The 17,124-nt window shown below is 39.3% G+C and overlaps 1 protein-coding gene across 7 annotated transcripts in view; it reads left to right on the top strand.

Moving 5' to 3' along the window:
• LOC125156626 (uncharacterized) overlaps positions 1–16,579 on the top strand; it is a 34,699-nt gene extending 18,120 nt beyond the window's left edge. For 3 of the 7 annotated variants that reach the window (XR_007148708.1, XR_007148710.1, XM_047842806.1), the window contains 2 exons: positions 11,026–11,209; positions 14,154–16,579. Coding sequence is in view for 2 of the 7 variants with exons in the window: in XM_047842806.1 (XP_047698762.1) it covers positions 11,026–11,209; positions 14,154–14,161 (192 nt within the window). In the remaining 5 variants the exon portion in view is untranslated. Of the gene's footprint in view, positions 1–11,025; positions 11,376–14,153 lie in introns of those variants that run through there. The other 4 variants (XR_007148709.1, XM_047842807.1, XR_007148706.1 and 1 more) reach the window with 3 other exon arrangements.
• The last annotated feature ends 545 nt before the right edge of the window (positions 16,580–17,124 follow it).

The following is a 17,124-nucleotide window of genomic DNA, read 5'->3' as shown; positions in this document are numbered from 1 at the left end:
TATATTCCTGGATACTTTGTAATAAATTAATTGACCATGTATGCATGGATTTATTTCTGGGCTCTCTATCCTGTTCCATTGATCTATGTATCTGTTTTTATGAAAATACTTCATGTTTTAATTATGGTAGTTTTGGAATATAATTTGAAATGAGAAAGTACAATGCTTCTAGCTTGTTCTTTCTCAAGCTTGCTTTGACAATTTAGGGTTTTTGTGGTTCCATGCAATTTTAGAATTCTTTTTTCTATTTCTGTGGAAAATGCCAATGGAATTTTTATAGTGATTACATTGAGTCTGTAGATTGTACTGGATAGTTTGTACGTTTATTAATTCTTTCAATCCATGAACATGAAATATCTTTTCATTTATTTGTGTCTTCTTCAATTTCTTTCATCAACATCTTATATATTCCAGTGTATAGAACTTTCACCTTCTTGGTTAAATTTATTCCTGAGTATTTTATTATTGTTGATACAATTGTAAATGTCATTGTTTTCTTATTTCTCTTTCTGATCATTATCTGTTAGCGAATAGTAATGCAACAGATCTTTGTATATTGATTTTATAGTCTACAACTTCACTGAATTTATTAGTTCTAACAGTTACTTGCTGGAGTCTTTAGGGTTTTTTATATATAATATGTCATCTGCAAACAGAGATAATATACTTCTTCCTTTCCAATTTGGATGCCTTTTCTTTCTTTCTTTTTTTTAAATTTTTTTTTTTAACATTTATTTATTTTTGAGAGAGAGACAGAGCGTGAGGGGGGTTGGGGCAGAGAGAGGGAGACACAGAATCTGAAGCAGGCTCCACGCTCCAAGCTGTCAGCACAGAGCCTGATGCGGGGCTCGAACTCATGAACCATGAGATAATGACCTGAGCTGAAGTCAGACGCTTAACCGACTAAGCCACCCAGGTGCCCCATGGATGATTTTCAGTTCTTTATTTTGTCTGATGGCTCTGCTAGGACTTTTCCTACTATGTTGAACAAAAGTGGTAAGAGTGGGCATCCTTTCAATATCCCTACTAGTAATCAGTCTGTTCTGATCTTCTATTTCTTCACAATTTAGTCTTGGTAGGTTGTGTGTTTCTAAGAATCTATCCATTTTTTTCTAGTTTGTCCAATTTGTGGGCATATAATTATATATCATAGCTTCTTATGATTCTTTGTATTTGCTTGGTATCAATTATAAGGTCTCTTCTTTTATATATAATTTTCTCCTGTTTTCTTGATAAATTTAGATAAAGGTTTTCTGTTTTATCTTTTTAAAAAAACAACTCTTAGTTTAATTGGTCTTTCTATTGTCTCTTTTGTCTCTGTCATTTATTTACTCTCTGATCTTTGTTATTTCCTTCCTTGTACTAAATTTGGGATTATTTTGTTTTTCTTTTTCCTGCTTTTTGAGGTGTATGGTTAGGTTATTTACTTGAGATCTTTCTTTTTCCTTAATGTAGGCATTTATTACTATAAATGTTCTTCTTGGAACCGCTTCTGCCGCATCCCATAAATTTTGGTATACTGTCCCTTTGTTTTCGTTTCTCCTAAGTGTACCTTTTTTTTTCTTTTTAATGTTTATTTATATTTGAGAGAGAGAGAGAGAGAGAGAGAAAGGAAGACACAAACAGAGTGCAAGTATGAGAGGGGCAGAGAAAGAGGGAGACAGAATCTGAAGCAGGCTGCAGGTTCTGAGCTGTCAGCACAGAGCCCAACGTAGGGCTCAAACTCACGAGCCTTGAGATCATGACCTGAGCCAAAGTCAGACACTTAAGCGACTGAGCCACCCAGGTGCCCCTCTCCTAAGATATTTTGTTTTAATTTATTTTTGATTTCTTCTTTGATCCATTGGTTGCTCAGGAGCATGTTGTTTACTTTCAACATATTTGTTGTGCTTATTGTGATTGATTTCTAGTTTCGTACCATTGTGGTTGGAAAGAGGCTTGATAATATCTAAATCATCCTAAATTTATTAAGACCTGTTTAATGGCCTAATATATGATGTATCCTGGAGGATGTTCCATTTGCACATGACAGGAATGTATATTCTGCTGTTATTGGATGGAATATTCTGGAAATGTCTGTTAAGTCCATCTGATCCAACATATAGTTTAAGTCCAATGTTTCCTTATTGATTTTATGTCTGGATGATATATCCATTGAAGGTGCTTTATTCTTGTGCTTTCAAGATTTGACTTACTTTCTTACTGGCTCAACTATAGATTTAAAAGGATTTATTTTGTTGTTTATCCAGCATATTTAGATGATGTAGATAAAAATCTGGAAGGTTTTCAAGATATCTAGCCAATTACAACACTAGTAACTAAGTTCAAAATAGTGATTTTGGATGGCTTATGTTACCAAGAGTAAAGACTAGTAACAGGAATTTAGAACTTGGGACTACAGACAGAATAAGTGGTGTGGGCCCTAGTCTTCAGCTAAAGCAGCAGAAGCTGACCTACTTCTGTACTCCTATTTGCTTCATGCTTCTCCAATTTGCTGAAGTTTTCCTCTAATCTAGTTCATAACCCAACACTGTAGCCATCTTGGCCATCATATTCTTTCACTTACCCTACGGCTTTTTGAAATAAAATTATAAGATTTTAAGTTATGCATGGACTGGGTCCACAAATGCCCTAAACTTTATATGTGTGTGTGTGTGAGAGAGAGATATGTAATATGACATATGGTATATGTAAGTGCACACACCATTGGGATGGCAGTATTATGTAAGCCGGTGGAAAATATGCTAGGTGGGTTTTACACAGCACTTGTTCTATTTCCAGAATGAGGGGGGCATATTCTTATGGTAATAGACTCTTGTAAATATATATAGCTGGATTCTCTCCCAGTTCTCATCCCCATTCAACTCTTCAAAAGTATGCTATAACTATTGCCCACTGCCTATGAGATCCACCCTGAGACTTGGGAGTACTGAGGATCACCTAATCCCATCATAGGTCCACTTTTACCACAAACATAACTAAAGTGTTATGGTTTATTCTAGAAGTTGAGCAACATTTTCACAGAATCCATACTCTCAGACCTCTGTTCAAAAAGAAAGGATAAATTGAACATAGATAAATTTCAGAGGAATGTACAATGCTGTCGCCAAGAACTGGTCCAGTGAGCCCTTATCCCTAGGATCTACCTATCTCTCTCCAGAAAGGATCCTGGTCTGAACCAGGGCCATACTCTTCCTAAGATCCAGTGGGTGGGCTCCATGTTAATTGTGTCACATGGGTGAGACCAAGGATGCACAGGGTGCAGAAACCTACTGGCTATACTTTGCTTATGTCGTCTGGCTAAAAATAAATCTAAAAAGGTAGATGACATGCATTTTAAAGAGATGTTTAGATTGACCATGGGAGGAAAAATTTTCCCAGATGGGGACAAAATGTTATGGGAGAAGTGGTTTATGATTATGTTTATTGCTTCTTAATTCACTTCTAGATGCTAGTCAGAAATTGTTCTTCAGTGGGGTGCCTATGTGGCTCAGTTGGTTAAGCATCTGACCTCAGCTCAGGTCATGATCTCACAGTTCATGAGTTTGAGCCCCGCATCAGGCTCTGTACTGACAGCTCAGAGCCTGGAGCCTGCTTTGGATTCTGTGTCTCCCTCTTTCTCTGCCCCTTCCCCACTCACACTCTGCCTCTTTCTCAAAAATAAAAAATAGACATTTAAAAACAAAATGGAATTGTCCTTCAGTAACTAATAAACTTTTGAGAGCTCCTGGAATAGATCAGCTGGTAAAGTATGAAAACACAATTTGAAATATAATTGGTGAATGCTAATAGGAAATTTTGTAGATAGGAGTATAATTATTAAGACTCCTTTGGGGGTGCCTGGGTGGCTCAGTCGGTTGAGCATCGGACTTCAGCTCAGGTCACGATCTCGGGGTCCATGAGTTCGAGCCCCACGTCAGACTCTGGGCTGATGGCTCAGAGCCTGGAGCCTGCTTCCAATTCTGTCTCCCTCTCTCTCTGCCCCTCCCCTGTTCATGCTCTGTCTCTCTCTGTCTCAAAAATAAATAAACGTTAAAAAAAAAAAAAAGACTCCTTTGGCTGTAAGCAAAAGAAACCCATGTAGTAAACCTAAAAGAGAAAAAAGTAATTTGTGATAAGGACATAGCCTTGTATTTCTTCAGAACCAATATCTTTAACTGATACTGTAGTATATATTTACTTATTTGTTTATTATGTCTCTCCCACAAAAATCTGATTCTAGGAAGACATTAACATTGTCCACTTTTAATTTTTTTTTTTTTTTTTTTTTTTTTTGGAGAGGAGTGGGGGAGGAGCGGAGGGAGGGAGAGAATCTCAAGCAGACTCCATGCCCAGCGCTGAGACTGATGTGGGGCTCAATCCCACCTCCCTGAGATTATGACCTGGGCCAAAATCAAGAGTTGGATGCTTAACCAACTGAGCCACCCAGGCACCCCATGTCTGCTTTAATTTTTTTTATTTATTTATTTATTTATTTATTTATTTATTTATTTATTTATTTATTTTAGAGAGAGCATGGGAGGGACAGAGGAAGAGGGAGAGAGAGAATCTTAAGGTCCATGCCCATCAGAGGGTGATGCAGGGCTTCATCTCATGACCCTGAGGTCATGATCTGAGCTGAAATCAAGAGTCAGACGCTAACCAATTGAACCACCCAGGCGCTCCACTGTCCACTTTTTTCATGACTATTCCAAGTACCCAGAAAATGGCACCTAGTATATATAATAATGCTCATTATAAAACCAAAGAATAAAAATTTTATCCCCTATTCCTCAAAGGGGGGAGTATAGCTAGCCTACAAGAAAGACTAGAATCTAGTCAAGAATATGCACCTACACATATGTATTATTTAGTTAATGAAAAATATTTACTAAAGCAACATAATTTTAATTTCTAGAAATTTATTCTCTCCAATTATTTTGTCTATAATCCATTTCACCTTTACTTTTGCTAAAGGTTCCAGGAACAGGAATCTAAAGTCCTATAGAGATCCCATTAGACCTGGCTAAATATCCCAAGGAAGTCACCTACGGAAGCACTGTTTTTGCTCAGCACAGAAGTCTGTAAAATCCTTGGATTCATATTTTAACATAGGTAATTCAGGGAAGACAATGTTAAATAGTGGCAATTTAGTGCAATAGTGAAATTATTTCCTAATATACTTTTGTAAAATTTCTCACATCTTTATGTGTTGTCTCACATAAGACAACGGGTCTAAAACAGGACTGTCATCAGCAAACCTACATATGGTTATCCTATGTCTGACTCACGTGCAATCAGAAGAATAGACTTTTTGTCTCAGTCCTACATTATGGCCCCTTATAAAAGTTTCAGGGTATGGCGAAGTAAAACATCAAATAAAATGAAATTTGACATTTGGCAACAAACATAAATGTGGACAGGACTAAAGTTTTTCTTTAGGTTACTATCAAATTTAAGTTATTTTACTATTCTAGAAGTTAGGGAAATATACAGAAAACTGATTTTTAGAATAAAATCTCAGAGTCTCAATTCATTATTCCTAATTTGTACAAAACATCTGTAATATTCTGTAAATATCTATTTATGTATTTATTTTTGTCCTACCCAGAAAGTCTTTATCCATTCTTTGGTAATATCAGCTCCTACCTTTCTTTGGAGAGTTTGATCTTAACTTTGTCATGTATACAACTGCTATCACAATGCCTGCCACTGCTAAAATGTGGAGGACATAGGACTCCAGCCTAGCCAATCAGAGCACTTCTTAGCAGTGGCCACAGTACTTGGTCCAGAGGGGAAACATATGAGCCAAATTGGCCAGAGTCTGTCCCTGGGATTTTTTTTTAATGCTTATTTATTTATTTATGAGAGAAAGGGAGAGAGAGAGAGTAAGCGAGCAAGCATGGGCAGGGGGAGGAGCAAAGGGAGAGGTAGAGAGAATCCCAAACAGGCTCCACACTCAGCCCAGAGCCTGACATGGGATTTGACCCCATGACCATGAGATCATGACCTGAGCTGAAATCAAGAGTCAAATGTTTAACTGACTGAACCACCCAGATGCCGCTTACCCTGGGATTTTTACATAGCCAAATGGATAAACACATATTCTCACTTTCCCCTGGAGTCACTAAACTTGGAGACCGTAAGCCTGGAGTTGGCTAACTTCCCACCCCTACCATGTAGGAAGTGATTGCTCTTCAATGTGAAATACCAAAGTTAACAAGCAGATAAAACAAAGACAACAGATAACCATGTAGGCATTCTGTGTCTAGGTCCCATATCTGAAGTTCCCCAGAGTTGTCTGATCCCTGTAGATGTTCCTAGGCATCACAGAACAGCCCCCTGAATGACTTCATTAAAACAACATGTTGCTTAAGCTCTCTTAAATTGAAATTTATGTCATTTGCAAACATACGAATATTAACTGTAGCAGAGACAGCGAACTGTCATCACCAACATGTATTCTTTCCCTTGCACAGCACCAGGTGTCACCAGCAAACTGTCACCCAGTCAGGAACCATACTTCCCAAACTCAAGACATTTAGGTTGGGCCATGTGAGCTGTACTAATGAATAGAAATGAGTGGAAGTGATGTGTATTACTACTAGATGATGGCTGTTAAAAAGTGGTTACATCTTTTTCACCCCCTTTTTTTTTTTCCTTCCATTAGTGGATGTAGATAGCGAAGTGTTAGGGATGGTGAATCTAGAAGATACAACAAGCCAAAAACTCTGAATCACTAGTTGGAGGAGAGTTGCTCACTGACCTCTTTGGGACTTTATATTGAGAGAGAAACTTCTATCATACCTATTTGAACAATTATATATTTCAAGGATTGAATGTTATAGAAGCTAATGATTTTGTAAGTAATATACTAACTATTCTAATCTCTAATCTTAATTTTTTCATGGCTATTGAAGTTTTCTTTGAGCCTCATAGTGAACATGAAAGATAGTGTAGAAAAGATAACGTATAAATGTTACCCCTTTAACGAAACGTGGAAATCTGAGAAGAATTTATTGTGTGATAAAGGAATGGCATTCTAGTAGAAGAGAAGTACGTGTACAAAACATGGAGGCAAGTTAAAAGCATAGAATATTTGGAGAAAAGCAAGTCAGCTACTTTTCATGAGGAAAGCAGAATGGCAATGGGAGATCAGTTGAAGTAGCAGGTGGGAATCTCTGGGTTCCCATGACCACAATCATTATATCACCTTCAAGGACAGAAAGGGCGAGAAGTTCCTTAGAGAGACTTTTGCTAGGATCCATGGCATGTGTATCAGGAGACGAAAATGCTAATACACTGCACGTGATTAACAGAGTTAAGAACTAGGCTAGTTCCAGAGGCACTAAGTTCCAAATTGAACTTGAACTTGAGGGTATCCGATGGCTTTTACAGTAGCTTCGAATGATACTGCCTAATAAGAACTTTTGCATGTTCTGATGACAAACTAATGTAAATGAATCCTCTCTCTTAGGGTGTAGGCATAGAAAACAGGGAGAGCAAATCACTTAAGCCGTGACTACAAACAAAATAGTGCAAAAACATTGTTACAATTCTCCAGTAGGTTTATGGAACGACCCAGTTATGAAAATATCAAGACCTAAGGCCAATTTATAACTGGAAAGTAAGACATTAGCCCAAGTTATCTTGTTTTATCTTTATTTGTCCTGCTAAACCTCCATTACCAGTGGTGATCTGGGTGCACTATTCCCAAGCCACCTTAGAAACAAAAGCACTCAACCTTTTACGCCACACTAACAAGTTAGTTTTTTATCTTGAATGGGCAAGCTACTCCTACCACCAGTTAACAACCATAATATCAGCTCCCAGGAAATTTAACAATTGCATTTTTTAGTGCAGGCTTATTTGACCTCCAGAAAATAATCTTGGACTCTGACACAGAACAACTTTACACTAAGTTAAAGAAATAAGTAGGTAAGAGTAAATCAAATGAAGCTACTGTTTTATAACACACAAAAGTAATATTTTAAAGTAGTCTATCTGTTGACAAGACATTGATACTTGGGAAATCCTGTGGATGAATTTGGCAGGCTTGAGTCCTTGATTTTGCAGTTACAAACCTTGCTGGCCAAAAAGTGGCCACGGAGGCAAAGGGATACTCTTAAGATAGTGCCAATAAGTGAGATAAAAATCAAATAGAAGGATTGTACATCGCAAGACAGAGTCGTCGATTTATCAGTCCAGTATTTTATGTTATTTTCGCAATAAAAATTTCTCAACCTGTTTTTCACAAGATATTATTTGGCATTTTACAACAAAAAGTTTCTGATCAACTGTACTGGGAAAATGTTGCTTAAATACATTTGATCAAATTTCCCACTGAGGGCAGGGAGCATTTCTAACCCAATGAAAGCTTTCCTGAATAAACATTAGTCCTTAATAATAATTTCACGCATACCGCACCATCACCCCATTTTCCCACCATCTTCTCAGCCAGCAAGAACTTCCTTGTTTGACAATATGCCACACTATGTGCTCTTGTCAATCTCCTGTAACCCCTAAACCCATCATTTGGCTCTACCCGGAGCAAACTGGACCTGTGTCCCCTTGCCCTGGAATAGCTCTTCCCTTCTGTTACATGCTGGCAAAACAATCTTCCGGGAACCTGCCTGGCATCTATCTATTCCACTTTCTCTGAGGCTGCCTTTCTAGAAAGGAGTGGTACTGATTTACAGGACCTTCTTATCCCGGAAACTGTGCTTTTAAAACCCACTCTTGTCTTACTGGATTTTAGCAGTAGGCATTCCACTCACTATCCATTAGTCTCAGAAAATGCACGGACTTCCAGATGAAAATAATACAGTGCCATGAATTCCCACTCCTATTGTGAGTAATAACGGTATTTGTATGGGGAAATAGTCATTAGTTTTCTTGGGGAGTTATTGTAAAGCATCAGGAGCAGACCTGTATTCATATTCACTAAAAATAGTCTAGCACACTAATTGGGGGAAGAATAATTTTAAATGTTAGGTAGCACGCACAGCATCCACTGAAATTTGTTCTACCTTATTATCAAGTAAACTACATCTCTCAATCCTTTTAGAAGCACTTAGCAGTTCAGCCTGTTGAACTGCACTTAGATTTTGGCATCTCTTTAAATTGAATAAAACAATGTAGCCTGGACTTGGGTTATCTGTAAGAGCAAACAACTGAAAACAATCCAGATGACTATTAACTGAGCCTTTTTAAAGTAATGTGTGATTGTTAAAGAGAACAAGGAACGCTACATGTGCTGACAAGGACCTATCTCCAAGATAGGTTGTTAAACGAATGAAGCAAACTACGGAGCTGCACACACAAAAATTATTCCTGCATTAACAAAGAATATTTCTAGAAAGATAAACAAGAATCAGGTTACCATGATTGCCTCTAAAAAGGAGACCTGAGTGGCTGGGCACAGCAGTGGCAGGCCGACTTACTGCTTACTATACAACCTTTTGAATTTTGTAATATGTGCATTGAATTTATTTACAGATTCAAAACGATTTATTAATTTAAAAGTATTGCATAGGCACTGGGATTAGACAGACTTGTGCTAGTGTTCTGATACAGTTACCAGATAAAGTATAGGACACCCAGGTGAATTTGAAATTCAGATAAACAATGAATAAAATAAACTGTAGGTCCTGATCCTACCGCTTATTTTGTTTGTGACCCTCGAACGTGAGTTAGGTGAGGGTCCTCTACAGCAGAAAGGAGAGCCAGAGGATGAGACCTCACGCTGAGCCTGTCCTGAAGTGGCGGTGGCGGGGTGGCGTGGGGTGGGGGGGTGGTCCAGAAGCAAGCTCAGCCTCAGAGTTGTCTTAATTTGTGGCAAGGGAGCTATGTTTTGTGTCCCATACCCAGGCAAGCAGCAGCGGTGGGGAAAGGAGGGGAACAGAAATTCTCAAGAACACCCAGCCCTGTGCACGTGTGGGTAGAATGCCTTCAGTCTGGCCATGAAAAACCACAGCTGTGGCTGCTGGAAGTACACCCAAGCTGGGAGAGTGAAAGGAAGCTATAAAAAGCATATCGAGAGGAACAAGAAGTAGGTCACGGGAGTAATGGTGAGCAGGGCCACTCCTATTCCTGCCTCTAGTTCCTGAACCTCCATATTCCTCCCTTTGCGTATACCCAGCAGTGAGTAATGGCTTTTGTTCTATGGTACAAACCACATCCTGAAGGATCGTACCCCACTCTCAGCTTTGCCTTCAAGAGGTGGTTATGGTAGGATCAATGGATTCCATGGTCCCTTAAACTTTGTTATACCTCATTTACCATAAAGGGTGTCCCCTGACCCAAGGCGATATTTCGCAGACAAGGCACTCTGTGGGAACTTAGATAGTGGTGTTAGCTGAGGCCCTACAGCGAAAAGGGAACCTTTAAATCTGGAATATGTGTCTGCCTGATCACGATGAATTCAGCCATAGCTCCGGCTGAGGAAGAGCTGGAGAAGTCCCTACTGTATCGGAGGGAGTTCAAACTACTCACGGCTGCACGTCAAATCACAGTTTAAACAACAATCAATTTTTTTTTTAATCTCTCATGGTTCCCCCAGGTCAGGAATTCCCCAGGTCTCAGCAGGGCCGTTCTGTGTTCTCTAGAAGCAGACCCAAAGGCAAGAATTTTTGTCTGAGCACTCCGTTCAAGGAAGTGCTTGGGAGAGACTTGGGCGAGAGGGTGAGGACAAGAGAGGAGGGGAAGCATGAACAGGAAGAGGAGGAAACCAAGACAAGGTGTGATCCCAGGCAAAGTTCTGCAGAGGGCTGGCTCGGCTTGATCCACAGGGCAGCTCTGGAGTGTCACCTACATCTCAGAGTTGTCCTAACTGGACGCAAGGGACCTGAGCTTTCACACTCCCACACCTGTCAGTCATTGCTTGTTCTCCACCTTGGGGGGAGGGTACCGGGTGGGAGGGCAAGAAACTCCCAGGCATGCCTCGCTCTTTATTGGTACAGCTCCAGTGTCCACTTCAAACTGCTTTTAAACCTCTGTTCCTTGATTCCTAAAAAGGAAATAATATTTGTATCTCATTGGTTTTAGGACCAAATGAAACCATGCGACGTTCTCACCTCAGTATCTGGCACTACTGGAAGAATAGTCCTGAGATTCATGATCTGGAGCCAGAAGTATCCATATGTTCTTGGTTCTGCTTATGTTTCCTCTATATGCTGTACACCAAATATTTCATCACAGGCAGATAAACTATTAATTATCAAAGGCAAAGGTGAGCATTAGGAATTTCTGAAAGGATCTGGACACCGTCACATGAAAGGAGTTTCAGGGAAGCTGGAGGCAGACTCCAGCATCTCACTACCCTCTAACCAAGAACTTGGCACTAGATTCTTCTATGTGAGCCTACGTACCGAGAGGCTTTGTGCTGGCTTATTCAGGTTTGTTGTCCCTGTGGTTGCAAGCAATATTGTGCTGTAAAAAATTAACATTTAAAGTTTACATAGCTGTAAGAGTGCCTGGCTGGCTCAGTGGGTTAGGTGCCCACTCTATTTTTTTTAATCTTTATTTATTTTTGAGAGAGAGAGACAGAGTGTGAGCAGGGGAGAGGCAGAGAGAAAGGGAGACACAGAATCCAAAGCAGGCTCCAGGCTCCGAGCTGTCAGCACAGAGCCTGATGCAGGGCTTGAACTCACCAACCGGCGGGAGATCATGACCTGAGCCGAAGTGAGACGCTTAGCTGACTGAGCCACCCAGGTGCTCCATGTTTAATGCATTTCTTTTGGACATTCAAAATACTACCTGGCACATAGAAAAGTCTTCAAAAAAATAATTTGTTGAATACATAAATTACTGGTAGTCAAATGATTGGGGAAAGGGAGGATACTTACAGGCCCATAATCTCTCATCTACCAATCCAAAATCCAAAGCTCTGAAAACTGATTTTTTAAAATAATTTAGTTGGTGGCAAAATCTAATTGGAGCTGAACTCATCTGGCAGCAAAGCCTGAGATAAACTGATGCAGGGCCATACATAGTCTTTGTTCACTATGTTCATAACCTTTGTGTGAATATTCATGTTTCCTTGCAGGTATATTAATGTGTTTGATGATAGGGTACCACCCCCAAGTGCCTCTGGGAGAGTTATGTAACATATGGGTTAATTTATGGTTTCATTTGTGCATTATATTAACATTCTAAAATGCAGAGCAAATTCTGGAGGCACCTGGGTGGCTCAGTGGGTTGAGCATCTGACTCTTGATTTAGGCTCGGGTCATGATCTTGCAGTTTGTGAGTACAAGCCCCACCATGGTTCCAGTCCCATGTGGGGCTCTGTGCCGACAGCGTGAGGCCTGCTTGGGATTCTCTCTCCGTCTCTCCCCTTCTCTCTCTCTCTCTGCCCCTACCCCACTCACTCTCTCTCTCTCTCTCAAAAGAAATAAATTAAAAAAAATTTTTTTTAATGCAAAATAAATTCTGAATTCAAAAATATATCTGGCCCTAAGGATTGAGATATATGTGTCTCTACCTCTTTTTAAACTTTCCACGTGACTTCCCAGCAGAGCTTGACCCAGTCCATACCCACCTGCCCCAGCACAATGCTTCCTCCTCAGGGGCTCCACCTGGCTTTACATCAAGTTTCTTCCATCCTCTGGCCATTTACTCTTTTTGCTAAAAATTCTCTCCCCTCTTTGTCTCCTGCCTGGTTCCTTTTCTTCCTTCAGGATTGAGCTTAAATTTCTCCTCATCAGAGAGGCTGTCCCTACCTTACCCATTATGGGTTCCTGCTGTTATTCTTCATCAAGCATCCTTTTCGTCCTTTATAGCAACTGTGTCAATCTATAATTCTTACACTAGCTTTTTTAATGTTTGTTTATTTATTTATTTGGAGGGAGAGAACAAGCGCTCATGCATGAGCGAACGAAGAGCAGGGAGAAAAAGAGAGAGAGAATCCCAAGCAGGCTCTTCACTGTCGGCACAGAACTTCAAAGAACCCTGATGTGGGGCTTGAACTCATGAACTGTGAGATCGTGGCCTGGGCCGAAATGAAATGTCGGACACTTAATTGGGTGAGCCACCCAGGTGCTCCTACGTTAGTTTTGGGTTTTATCCATCTCTCCCTGCTGACTCTAAGCTCCATAAAGACAAGAACTTTCCACCTTCATCCAGTTTTTTATACCCAGCCCTTGGCATGATGTCTGGTACATTGTGGGGGCCTCACATACATTTGCTGAAGTGAATGAATCAATTAATCAACCAATCCATCTCGAACATACTGACAATGGGGTGGGACACTTAGACCTCATCAGCTAACTAATCAAAGCTAATACAATAAGGAAGACATGACTTATATATGAGATATGAAATTTGTATATAAGTTCATTCTTGATATAAGGAAAGTTCTCCTAGATCAAAATGAATGACTGCAAGTTTATAAAACTTAGGTACAATGAAATAAGAGACATTATAGACAAAATGTGATTCTCTACTTGCAAATATTCTGATGACATTTTTATGAAATCATCCCTTAGATTTATTGCCTTCACTAACATTGTGTTGGCTCATTCTGGTCTGGTGTCTTACTTCTTATTTTAATGTGTCTTTGTGCCCCCTGATATGTGGAATTGAAATAGCATTACTTCCCCATCATACAGAATCTGCCCAAACATACAGAATCAACACTGATTGAAATTGTCTAGGATTCTAGGATTATTTCCTATTTCCAGAAAAAAGAATTTAACTTATCATCAGAAACTTCTACTGACATGTTACTCATTTCAAGATGAAATCAGAAAGTTTTGAGATGATCTTATCTATGTCATGATGATTTCTCCAAGGTTTCTGGGTGTGGTATGCATTTCGTAAAATGATGCATTACACAGGTTAACCTCCAGAACTGGCAGTTTTCCAGAAGTCTGCCTGTTCCAGAAAGAGTGGCATATTTCCCACTCCCTCTGTGTTTCTGCCCTGTGTGGCTAAGGAAGGAAGCTGAATTTAGTGGTTAGTGCAATAGACTGAGTCAGCAAGCTTTGCTTCTATATTTGGCTGTGTGATTTACTGAAAACCTTTGTCAAACCAACTCTGTCTAAACCATGAAAGAAATCTTTGTTCTCTTATATGTAACTTTTCAAACTTCTGAGTGAACTCTATCTTCATTACTACTGTTCTGAAATTCTGAAACATATCACTGGGATTTTTCTCCCCTGTGTTTCTTGCAGAAAAGTAATAAACCGACACACCGACCAAGCAAGAAACAAACTACACCAAACACCAGGACGTCAGTGGCATAACCAAACAGATTTCACGTGACCTCGCAGGGCCATCCACACAGATGAGAATGAGAATACAGGCCCTTGGAGTTGTGCCCACGTAAACACCATGGTCTTGCATAAAGCCCAGCAAACGAGAAAGAGCCAAACTGTCCCACCACAAATAAAATATTGATTCTTTAACTTGTCCATGAGGGTTGACTTTAGAATCAGAATTTCCCTACCTTTAGATATTTAATTGTATAAAGGAAAAAATGTGTTCCTTGTTAAAATAGTTTAAGTGCTTCTTGGAGGCAAAATATTTTCTAGGGTAGACGTTTCTTTAATCAGGTACTACTAAATTCTACAACTTTTTGAGGTCAGCCTTGTCTGCAACCTGGCAATACCTGGCCTATGTCTAGCTGAAGGGTAAATACTTCTTAAATATCTTTAAAAGATTCTATTACATCAATGTATAAAAATGTTCATTGAACCATAGTTAATAACTGAAAACTTAAAAAAAAAAAACCTTCAATGTTTATCATTAGGCAATTGATAAAATAAATAACAGAGTTGAAGTAAAGTTAAATATTATGAAATTAAAAAACAACATGGATAGGGTGGTTCAAGTCAGCAGTTTAGGAAGGAAGACCCTGAATTCAGCTGCACCCACAGACACAACAAATCGAGAGAGCCACATATGCAGCAATTCTCTCTGAAAGAAAAAAACCCTGAAAACCAGCTGAACAGATTCTCCACAACAAATGATAAAAAGGCCACATCAAGACTGGCAGGGGAAGCGAGACAGCTCTTTCCAAAAACCCCAACCCTCCCCACCCCCCCCCCCCCCCCAGCAACCTACAATCCGAAGGAGCCAGGAGGGGCCTCACAAATACTGAACTTCTCTCTGGGGAGGAAGGGTATGTGCTCACCATCAGGCACCCCAACCCTTAGCCTTGCCCCAGAGAGGTAGCTCCCCAAATACCTGGCTTTGAAAACCAGTAGGGCTCACGTGCAGGAGAAACATACCATAGGGGACAGAGATTCCACTCTTAGAAGGCTCACACACAGACTTATTTGCTCCAGGACCCAGTGTAAAAGCAACAGATTGAAAAATGCCTAGACCATATGTGAAGGAGATTCATTTGCTAACCTTAAGTCACTTGCTGGAGGTGCAGAAGCTTGTTGGGACTCTCTCTGGGTCGGAGGCACAGGCGGGAGCCATCTTTACACTCTCCCTCTGCCTTGCTGATTGCAGGTGTGCGTGGACGTCGTTTTTTTATCCTTACTCTAGCCTGTAAGTGTCAGCAGGTGAGCACTCCACCCTCCACACCATTCCTGCATTTTTATATACTAACAATGAACTATCAGAAAGAGAATTTAAGAGAATAATACCATTTATAAGTGCATCAAAAAGACTAAAATATCTAGAAATAAATTTAAGCAAGGAGGTAAAAGATCTGTACGCTGAAAACTCTGAGACATTGATGAAATAAATTGAAGAAGACACTAATAAATGGAGAGCTATTTTGTGCTCATGGATTGGAAGAATCAATATTGTTAAAATGTCCATCTTACCAAATGAAATCTGTAGATTCATTGCAATCCCTATCAAAATTCCAATGGTATTTTTCCACAGAAATAGAACAAACAATTCTAAAATTTGTGTGGAACCACAAAAGATCCTGAATAGCCAAAACAATCTTGAGAAAGAATAACAAGGCTGGAGAGCTCACACTCCCAAATTTCAAACTATATTATAAAATAATAGTAATCAAAACAGTATGGTATTTGCATAAAAACAGACACATAGATCATTAGAATAATAGAGTCCATAAATAAACCCATGCATATATGATCAGTCGATTTACAACAAAGGATGCAAGAATATATATATACAATGGGGAAAGTACAATGTTTTCAATAAATGGTGTTGGGAAAACTGGAGGGGCACATGCAAAAGAATGAAACTGGACCATTAATCTTATACCATACAAAAAATCAACTCAAAATGGATTACACCTGCATATAAGACTGGAAACCATAAAAGTCCTAGAAGAAATCATAGAGGGTCTGCTCCTTGAGACTGCTCTTCATAATATTTTTTCAGCTCTGACTCCAAAGGTAGTGGTGACAAAAGTAACAATATATAAGTGGGACTACATCAAACTAAAAAGCATCTGCACAGGGAAGGAAACAATCAACAGATGAAAATGCAACCTACTGAGTGGAAGAGTATATTTGCAAGGCATATATCTGAGAGGTGGGTAACAGCCAAAATATATAAAGAATTTATTCAACTCAAAAACAAAAAAAAATACATAATCCAATTACAAGTGGACAGAGGATCTGAATATACATTTTTCCAAGGAAGACATGCACATGGCCAAATAGGCACAGGAAAAGATGCTCAACATCACTAATCATCAGGGAGATGCAAATTAAAATCACGATGAAATATAATCTCACACTTGTCAGAATAGCTATTATCAAAAATATAAGAAATAACAAATGCTGACCGGGCTGTGGTTATAGAGAACACTTGTGCCCTATTGGTAGAAGTGTAGATTGGTACAACCACCATGGAGATTATTCCTCAAAAAGGGAAAATAGAACTACCATATGATCCAGCAATTCCACTTCTCGGTATTTCTCTGAAGAAAATGAAAACATTAATTTGAAGATATACACATCCCCACATTCACTGAAACATTATTTACAATAGCTAAGATATGGAAACAACCTAAGTGTTTATCAATGGATGAACGGATAAAGAAGATGCGATATACATATAAAGTGGAATACTATTCTGCCATAAAAAGAATGAAATCTTGCCATTTGCAACAACATGGATGGACCCAGTGGGTAATATGGTAAGTGAAATAAGTCAGATAAAGGCAAACACCATATGATTTCACTTAAATGTGGAATCTAAAAACAT

Source organism: Prionailurus viverrinus, chromosome F2 (genome assembly GCF_022837055.1).
Source record: "Prionailurus viverrinus isolate Anna chromosome F2, UM_Priviv_1.0, whole genome shotgun sequence".
Lineage (NCBI taxonomy): Eukaryota > Metazoa > Chordata > Mammalia > Carnivora > Felidae > Prionailurus > Prionailurus viverrinus.
The sequence above is the reverse complement of the archived record's forward strand: the minus strand, read 5'-3'. Positions and strand labels throughout refer to the sequence as shown.